This window comes from Phacochoerus africanus, chromosome 15, assembly GCF_016906955.1.
Source record: "Phacochoerus africanus isolate WHEZ1 chromosome 15, ROS_Pafr_v1, whole genome shotgun sequence".
Taxonomy (NCBI): Eukaryota; Metazoa; Chordata; class Mammalia; order Artiodactyla; family Suidae; genus Phacochoerus; species Phacochoerus africanus.
In genome coordinates, this window is record NC_062558.1 from 59,099,935 (window position 1) to 59,109,899 (window position 9,965).

Consider the following 9,965-nt stretch of genomic DNA (forward strand, 5'->3'; position numbering starts at 1 on the left):
GCACTGGCCCTCAGGACAGGTCCTGGTTTAGCACAACAGGTACACATATGCAGACATGTGCACACACACACAGACATGTATACACACATGCAGGCATGTGCACACACTTACACCCTTGCAGATATGCACACACAGCTGTATTTCATAGGACCCCCTCATCCAAGCCCTCACCTGCAGAGATAATACTGTTCATGGGTAAATTCTAAATCTTATTTCAGGTCTTGACTCAGATGAAGAACTGGGGCTGCTCTGTCACCACGCGTCCTATCTAGGTGATTGTCTAGGGCCAACCTTGGGCTCTGGATGCTCCGTGACCTTGTCTTTCTGTGTCATTGTCTGCACGTCTGCATGGTCATGGAAGCACGGAGGGCTGGGGGTGCCCAGGGTGACGTGTCAGGCCATTGTGTCTCAAGGCTGCTCTCTGGGACTGGGGGCAGCTTGAGAAGAGCCCCCCCCCCCCCCCATGGTTCTGCTCATCAGCCAAGTTGTCATCTGATGCTCTTGTTGCACATGCAGCCGGCAGCTCTGGTGTTTCCGGGGATGCAACAGAAGAAAGCAGATTGGCTCAAGCAAAACCCGCATCTGCTCATTGTCCCTGTGGCTGTGATGTGCATTTGCCATACAGCCCAGAAGGACAGCCAATCTGCATGCTTCCTCATTGTCAGCAGCTTGCCTGAGTTTGTTTTTCTTTGTTTTGTTTAAAACAGGGCAGTAACTGATGGGGGGGAAGGGGATGATTTTAGGCAGTAACTCTTCATTTCCACAAAGAAATCGTGCCTTGCAGTCACTGCTAAACCTTCTTTCTGTGTCTCCACTTTTCAGACCAGAGAGTGGCATCCTTCTGTCCTCTGGCAGATATGCAGCATGGGCAGGACCTGGAAGGGGCCCAGGACCTGCCTTTGTGCGTTGACCCTGGCAGTGGCAAAGATTTCATGGACGCCACTGGGTAAGTGACCGTCTCCCTCCCGTGTGCTGGTGCGCCAGCCACCAACCGGGATCCAGTTCACCCCCGGCCAGCCAAGAAACCTCTTCACCTGCCTTCGCCTGGCCCTTGAGCAAAGGGACTAAGGAGGCTGACTGGCTTCCCGCCCTGCCAGAGCAGGCAGAGTTAGGCAGCATAACTGCTCTGCTCCATGAGACACATAGCCCAGCCCTTGTGCTGAGGCTTACTGACCCAGTGGGACCATGTAGCCCCAGGCCAGTGTCTGCCGCCCGATCACTGCAGCTGCAGTCACCTTCCATGTGCGAGGCTGCTCTGCTCACCTGCCAAGGTCAGGCTTCTCCCAGCCCTGCCTCCACCCAGCCTCACGCCTCCCACCGAGGTTGTGTCCAGAGCAAGCCCCCTCTCTCCTCTGTTCTCCATGTGCTCATGGCCCACAGAGTGTGCGTGCTTTTCCAGCGCCATCCATCCTTAATTCCACTTTTCTGTCAACTGGAGTTATCAGTAACTTGCACAGTCATCTCAGTAACAAGCTTCTTGCTACTTGACCAAGAAAGCAAATTAGGGAAGTTGAGTCTATATTTATTTCTCAAGACTTTCATTCTGCTCTGGCTCATCTCAGCTGCCGCCATGTATTTAGATCACCTACCTTTGTCTTTCTCAGCAGGGTATATGCTTGTAAGGATTCTGAACCCCCTTTTCAATCAAAAGTGACCCAGGAGGGATTTTCCACCAAAGCAGCAATGTGTTCACTGTTAGCTTCTGACATAATCTGATTCATTTCCTTGCTGGGCTCCAAGCACAGGAGAGAACTTTTTACATGAAAACATTCCCAGTGAAAATCCTGAATGCTGTGTCTTGACTTCGGTCTCCTGAGTCTTTCTAAGTCTTTCTCTCCTTCCTAGGGTGCAGTCTCCGTCCACCTTGACTGGGAAAGTCAACCAGCTGGAGCTGATTCTTCGACAGCTGCAGACAGACCTTCGGAAGGTAGAGCAAAGTATTTCGTAGACATCCGGCTTTTTGCACGCTTAATAGACTCACAAGTCCGTGCTCAGAACTCTTACACAGTCAACCCCTTTTAACTACCAGAAATAAAAAATGAAGAGATTTGGGGAAAGTAGCTGCCCTGATCAAAACACGACAGTACGTGGAAGCAGAGACTCCTGAAGTCTAATTCCATCTTCTCGTCCACGGCTACTGCCTTTCATTGGAGGGGACACAAGGTCCAGTAGCTCTGACAGGAGGAAGATAAGGTCTTGGGTGGCCCATCTTCAGAATGAGGTAGAAACACAACAGGCGAGCATTTTTCAGCTCCAGGAGTTATCAATTGTACGAGCTATTTATGAGACAAGCTAAGAGGAGTCCTTTGCAGCAGGGAGGCCTGATCTCCCCAAGCCGCTGTCCTCCTCGCAAGCTGCTGTCCTCCCACTGTCCATGGTGGGTCCTCAAAGACGTGAAATGATTCATTCCCAAGATGTTTGCTGGGTCCTCGTTGGATCAGCAGCAGGCTAGGTGGTAGCCACTTGGCGCTCCAGGGAAATGGAATAGAGTGCAGAAGTCAGAGCATGAGCGTGGGGTGGGGTACTGTGGGGAGGGTTTTGTTGGTGGAGGAAGGGAGAAATTACAGCTGGCATGAATGCTGGTGGGAATGATCCAGTTGGGAAGGAAATAACGGTGAGAGTAAAGAATGTAGTAGTGTCCTACCGTTGTGGCTCAGCAGTAACGAACCTGACGAGTACCTATGAGGACTCGAATTCAATCCCTGGCCTCACTTGACCCCTAAGCCTGGGAACAAAGAATAGGGAAGGAAGGAAGGCATATGCTGAGTTATTCGTCTCCATCCCAGCTGTATTTGGCAGTAACCAGGAGCAGGAAAGTCAGCTCTGAGGAAATCATACACCTTTAAGAAACAAGTAAGCATGGGTCTCCTGCCGTGGCTCAGCGGAAACGAATCTGAGGTTGTGGGTTCAATCCCTGGCCTCGCTCAGTGGGTTAAGGATCCAATACTGCCGTGAGCTGTGGTGTAGGTCACAGATGCGGCTCGGATCCCGCGTTGCTGTGGCTGTGGCGTAGGCTGGCAGCTGTAGCTCTGATTCGACCTCTAGCTTGGGAACCTCCATATGCCGCAGGTGCGGCTCTAAAAAGCAAAAAGAAAGAAAGAAAAAAAAGGAATAAGCAAATAAATAAAAATAAAGGTAGAGGGTCTCAGACTGCCACTAGGAGGAGAGACTGTGTCTGGCCCGCCAATGATCCTTTGTCTCCACGCCACCCCACCCCCCTACCCCACCCCACCCCACCCCCACCCCCCGCCAGGAGAAGCAGGACAAGGCCGTGCTGCAGGCCGAGGTGCAGCACCTGCGTCAGGACAACCTGCGGCTGCAGGAGGAGTCCCAGACGGCTGCAGCCCAGCTGCGCAAGTTCACCGAGTGGTTCTTCAACACCATCGACAAGAAGCCGTAAGCAGGCCGCCACCCAGCCAGGGGCCCTGAGGGAAGCCTGGAGTCCCTTCACAGTCGCCAACATGTGGTTTTTCGCTGTGCTTCCGGCCCATCGTCGCTACGTGTCTGCTGCCCCGCTCTGTCTAGCACCACGTCCCCCGTAGGACAGGGAGCCACGTGTGACCGCAGAGAGCCACGCCCGTGAAGATGAATGTAACGCTGGTGTCGAGATGAATGTAAACTCTGGTGTCCGCGTGGACCTTTCAGACTCTTCTGAAACGGAGCTCTGGCGTGGGCTTACCTCCCGAGGAAAGATGGTTGTGTTTCATCTCCTGTAGATCAGGTGACCCAGTAGAGAGGTTAAAAGCAATTCACCATAGTTTGGGCTTTAGAATTGTAAAATAAACATGAGAACAAATAATCAGACGTATACTTTAATGTTAAAGGTGCTCTATTTTTTTGGATGTACAGTAGTTTTATTTCCACAGCCACATTATCATAGCAATAAGAAAGAGGCAGAGGAAATCGTCAGAAAAGCCCTCCTTGCAGGAGACAGGAAAAGCACTGATGTGTTGAACACGCTTTCAAATGCAGTTCCTTTAGAGACATATTTATTTGCAGGAGCAAACGGTGCCTGAATATTAACAGTGTTCTGATTGAAAAAAAAAAAGATATGTATGCCTTGTAAATGGCTCACTGAGTAGTCACTTCAACTCTTAGTTCACTTTTGTAGAGTTAATGCTCAGAGTCAACCCGCTAATCCCTAGAGCTCTCCCATGTGCCGTGAGCCAGCGGAGCCCCTTGTACAATGCCAAATTTGTTTATCTTTGTACAGAAGCTCTGATGAAGTGTCTTGTATTTAACACCCTTATTTAAGCTTATTTAACCTTCCATTGTTAATTTTATAAACTTTGGCTGCACCTGCACTATGACAGAGGGCGGTGTGTAGGTAGCAGCAGGCTCGGAAAAGGAGTGAGCTTGCCGGAGCAGAGTGATGAGCGGGGCAGGACCGTCTAACAACTGGATGCTGCTAGTAACAAGTTGTTTGTATTGCTTTACCATTTTTAACTGTTCTATTTGAGATGAACGTACATTTTGCTTTTTTAATAAATGTGTAAAAGAGTCCACTCAAGGAACGGTGTCGTCAGGTGAATGTAGACTTGGATGCTAATATGTCAACCATCTGAGCCGTCTGAGAATTCACTTTGGGTCATTTAGGACCTGAACCGCTCTCGAGTACCACTTAGCCTTCTTACAAAATCCCAGCCTGGTTTAAAGTTACTAGTATTGATTAATGGAGGCTGTGTGCCAGACACTGCTCTCTGCACTCTTCTTCCATCTCTTTGAAGTCTAATGGTACCCTTACTAGGCGGGGTCTGGGATTCCCATTTGACAGCTCCGTAAACTGAGGCTAAAGTCAAGTAATTTACCCAAGGTTGCCTTTCCTTTTTTTATTTTTGTCTTATTCAACAAAGGATTTGGTCTTGCTTACAATAAAATAAACACAATTCATAGGAATTGGGGGAAAATATCAGCAGGAATGAGGAAACCAGAAATTTGAATGAAATGTAAGACAAAAAGAAGACACAGAACAGGGCCATAGTAGGAAGGGAACCACAGTAATTAAGGTCCAAAGTTCTCCACCTTCTGGGACTTCCCTGGTGGCCTATTTGTCGAGGACTTAGCATTGTCACTGCTGTGGCTCAGGTTCAACTCCTAGTCTGGGCTGGGGGTCGAATTGGAGCTGCAGCTGTGGCCTACACCACACCCTTGGCAACACCAGATTTGAGCCACATCCGCAACCTACACCGTAGCTTGTGGCAATGCCAGATCCTTAACCCACTGAGCGAGGCCGGGGGTTGAACCCACATCCTCACAGAGACAGCATTGGATCCTTATCCTGTTCAGCCACAATGGGAACTCCTCAAAGGGATTCCTCACATGGGCTTCCCATACTGTCTGTTGCCTACTCAGTCCTACTTTACTGCCCTTTAAAGATGGAAGAGCCATTCTTAGCTTGCAGGCCACCCACTAGCATCAGGGACCAACCCCTGGGCCAAAGGAAAGAGTAGAGAACAAAGCCCGTGCAGGTGAGCAGCAGCTCTGGAGGAGAAGAGACAGGTTCAAGGATCTGGGTCACACCTGGAGAGGTCTTTGCCAGTTGGGGGTGGGGGGAGGCAGGAGGGCAAAGTTTGATTTGGGGGTAAGCCCTAAACTTCAGTGGAATCGCTGAACTTCATGTTTGCCAGACAGCTGGTCTTCAACATTTCTTGCCTTTAGTGAAAGCTTAAGAACAGAAGTTCCCATTGTGGCTCAGCAGAAAGGAATCTGACGAGTATCCATGAGGACACAGGTTTGATCCCTGGCTTCACTCAGTGGGTTAAGGATCAGGTGTTGCCGTGAGCCATGGTGTAGGTTGCAGATGTGGCTCGGATCTGGCATTGCTGTGGCTGTGGTGTAGGCCAGTGGCTACAGCTCCAATTAGACCCCTAGCCTGGGAAACCTCCATGTGCCATGTGTGCAACCCTAAAATGACCAAAAAAAAAAAAAAAAGAACCGTTAGTTGTGTCTTCTGGCTGGGCCTGCGTAGCACTCTGCATTGCTGGGTCAGGGTGGATGTCTTTGCCTTAGTGGTCAACCAAGCAGGTGCAAAGGTTGACGTTGCTTAGAGGAAAGTGACCCAACCCTAGCTGAATGGAGAGCCATCCTGTCTTCCTCAGCCACACCTGCAGATGAGACCAGAAAGAATACTTTCCAGGTAATACCAGCAAAGAATGGATCATGGCTCAAGTCCGCCTCCAGAGTGCCCTGCCAGGGAGCATGGCCACGTGACTTTGGTCCTGTTCAACTTTTCTCAAACAGATGCTTCCAGTCAGCTGCCTCGCTGCAGAAGATCCCTGTCCTGCTCCCGAGGTGCATGTAGTGCTGAGCAACTTGGCATCCTCGTGGTCACTGTTAATTATAAAACATACCTCTTGGCAGCTCCACACATTGACTTTCTGTAAGGACTTAACTGGGTACCAACTAATTGAATATTAGAATATATCTACTGAAAATCTTTTTTATTTTAGAATAAGTAATAGGCAGTTTTGCTTCCTAACCATGTGCAGTGATCTATTATGTATGAAGGCCGTTCTCAGATGTGATGATTAAAGTGAATTGGTATTTTAGCGGCTTTATCCTGCCAGTCTCGGTCTCAGGGAGCAGGTTTATCATTACAAACATAAGTCACCTCGGGTGGGGGAGGAGGGGTGTAACAATACAGCCTGCCTTTGCTGATACCACGGTTATCTTGAAAGGCCAGGAGTCTGCTGTCCTGTGAATCCATTAAAATGCAGAATTTGATGGCGCATCATTAATCGGAGTCTCCATCAAACTCAAGAAGCCGTCAACCATAGCTTCGTGTCTGCAGAGCCAGAGATCAAAGAGCTATCTCTTAAAAATGGTAGGAATCATGCTCTGGGTGGATTTCTTCATAAAGGAGTGTAACTGAGGTCAGTGGTGGAGCATGTGGATATTTTTCTTTATCATTTATTTATATATATGTTTTTTTCTACTGTACACCATGGTGACCCAGTTACACTAACGTGAGCATGTGGATGGTAACGTCTCTTGCTCCTTGTATAAAATATTGGCCTGGGAAGCCTGGACTGTAGTTGAAAGAGAGAAGCAACAGGAAATTTAATTAATTAATGTATTCATTTATTTATTTTTGTCTTTTTAGGGCCACATCCACGGCATATAGAGGTTCCCAGGCTAGGGGTTGAATCGGAGCCGTAGCTGCTGGCCTGCCCCACAGCCACAGCAACGCGGGATCCGAGCCGCATCTGCAACCCACACCACAGCTCACGGCAATGCCGGATCCTTAACCCACTGAGCGAGGCCAGGGATCAAGCTCAAGTCCTTATGGAGCCTAGCTGAGTTTGTTACTGCTGAGCTACATAGGAACTCCCCAACATGAAATTTAGACTGACCAGCCCACGAACTCTCCAGGTGCAGAGAAGCCATGACTGTGACCTCTTGAAGCGTTGTCCCTAGTTTTCAACAAGGAAGATGAGTCCCCGGACCAAGCGTCATCGATGGCCAAGCCACCCCTCTGCCAGGATCAGCATGAGCTATTCATGTGAGCCTTTCTCAGAGGCAAAGGCCCACCACCTCAGTCCCATCCTCTGGAGGTGATTAAGGAATCTCATCATCGGAAATCAAGCTAGTATTTGTTCTTCAGAATTTCCAAGTTGAGGGTTGGCGACGGGGAGGGGGGGTGCAGGAGGAAGCCATAAAGATTTTTATAGATACTTTGCTCCTTTGTATGATGGGTTAGTGAGACACAGTAAGTCCCAATTCACCTGAACGTTTGTGGATTTGGTGTTTACAAATTTAAAACCATTTCCCTAGCTCGAGGGGATGCAGGTCAGATGTATTATTCACTAGGAGAAAAGAAAGTAGAGTTGACTGGGTTTAATTCAACACCTAGTTAGAGGCGGGTGGGAGGGAAATGCCTTTGTTTATGCTCCTCAGAAGGGAAAATGGTAAGAAACCTGCCAAAACCCAAGGAGTGCATTAGATTTCTGAACTTTGACCTTCAAGTTAACCCAAAGACCAAACTTCCTGACTTTCTATAGCAGGAATTAGGCAGAAGCTTAAGCCTAAAGAAAGTCTCCTCTTGAATTTTATAAAAGGTTTAAATGTGTACAGCAGAAATTGACAGAACATTATAAATCAACTATAATAAAAATTTTTTTTTATGTTTTAAATGAGCATCACTTCCAAAGATGACATTCTTGGGTTTTAATATGAGATTCGGGGGCTTTTAAGTTACTTAAAAAAAAAGTCCTTTAAGCCCTATCCAGTTCATCTTAATATTAGAAAATTCACTGCTCCATTAAATCCTTACACTCAAAATCTTTTTTTTTTTTTAATTTGCTTTTTAAGGCCGCACCTGCGGCGTATGGAAGTTCCCAGGCGAGGGGTTGAATCAGAGCTTCAGCTGCTGGCCTACGACCCAGCAACATGGGATCCAAGCTGTGTCCTCGACTTACACCACAGCTCATGGCAACACCAGATCCCCGACCCAATGAGCGAGGCCAGGGATCGAACCTACATCCTCATGGATCCCAGTCAGATTCATTTCCACTGCACCACAACAGGAACTCCCTACACTCAAGATCTTGATTCAACTCTTAGCATCTGCATATTCTGAAACATACCACCCTGTTTTCCATCCCAAATTTCAGAGACCTGCATAAAATTTGCAGAGTAGCTTGGTTTTTCAGAAGAGCAAATAAAAAATAATCTGTCCCCTTGACATACAAATATCCTTTGGCTGCTAAGGCTTGTGTGTGTGTGTGGGGGGGGGGGTGTTGTTGTTTGGTTTTGGGGTTTCCCAGGCCAGGGATGGAACCCCCACCACAGCAGCAACCTGAGCCACTGCAGTGACAATGCCAGGTCCTTAGTCTGCTGAGCCACCAGGGAACTCCTAAGGCTGTATTATTAAAAACACAATTAAGGGTTAGATGACCAAGGTCCTGGCCATCAGTACCCATCCATCAGGCTCTTCTCAGGCAGTGAGGTAGACATTTTGTTGTAGCATCCCTGCTCCCCAGCCTTTCCCTATGCAATGGAATCAGGAGGAAGGCCGTGTGCAGATGGGGAGGGGGCTTTGGAGGGATAACATTTCGGTAAATCATCTGCCTCGACTAAATCGGTGCTGGCTCTGTGAGTACAGCTCTGAATACCCATCTGCAGCTGGAGATGTCACACCCTGGCAGCGCTGCTCTGTCACTGTGTAGAGCCATCAGCAGGGCCTGGGTGTCTGTGTCCTCGCTCCTCTTCCCATGACCGCAATCATTGATCGCAAACCAAGCGGGAGCCAGCTGAATGCTGTCCATTAAGTCGGAATAATTAGACATGGCAGTCACAGACTCTTCTAGGATCGGATTAAACACCTTGTAGAAGTCATTACTGAACCCCATCTGGGCTGAGGGCTTGCCAAACAGCAGGCTAAACCCCACAGCGCCCGCTTCCGTGAATAGAGCATTCCAAGACTGGGCCTTCTATACCCCTGCCAATTAAGCTCTCAAGAACTCAAAACAGCACTGTTCAGGGGAGGAGGGGGCACAGGAGTCAGCGGCTTAACCCCCTCAGCTCCTACTTGATTTTTTTTTTACTGCTGCCCTCAAACCCTCTAAAGGCCATTGCTCGCCCAACGTCAACCTAAAACCATTTCATTGCTGTTGCTGAGCGAGTAGAGGGAGGCATGACAGTGACCTAGGTATTAGACCAAGCATGGGCAACGCACTGCTTGTACAAATGCCATCATTGAGATGAAATCTGAACTTGAGTGTTTCTTCTTAATTTCACAGGTTCTTGTACTAGTCTTTTAAGGCAGGAGCCTCTTGGAGCTTCCCTGGTGGCGCAGCAGATTAAGGACCCAGCACTGTCACTGCTGTGGCTTGGGTCTCTGCTGTGGCACAATTTCATTCCCTGGCCTGGGCATTTCTAAATGCCACAGGTGCAGACAAAAAAAATAAAATAAAATGAAAAGAGGAGCCTCTTAAGTGACGCAGATGCAGCTTAGATCCTGTGTT

The 9,965-nt window shown here is 48.5% G+C and overlaps 1 protein-coding gene across 3 annotated transcripts in view; it reads left to right on the forward strand.

Moving 5' to 3' along the window:
- The window catches only part of SIPA1L2 (signal induced proliferation associated 1 like 2), a 232,180-nt gene extending 227,675 nt beyond the window's left edge, over positions 1-4,505 (forward strand). For 2 of the 3 annotated variants that reach the window (XM_047760319.1, XM_047760320.1), the window contains 3 exons: positions 823-946; positions 1,846-1,927; positions 3,254-4,505. In XM_047760319.1, the coding sequence (XP_047616275.1) occupies positions 823-946; positions 1,846-1,927; positions 3,254-3,400 (353 nt within the window). In that variant the 3' untranslated portion in view covers positions 3,401-4,505. Of the gene's footprint in view, positions 1-218; positions 273-822; positions 947-1,845; positions 1,928-3,253 lie in introns of all 3 variants that reach the window. The other variant, XM_047760317.1, reaches the window with a different exon arrangement.
- Positions 4,506-9,965: the final 5,460 nt, after the last annotated feature.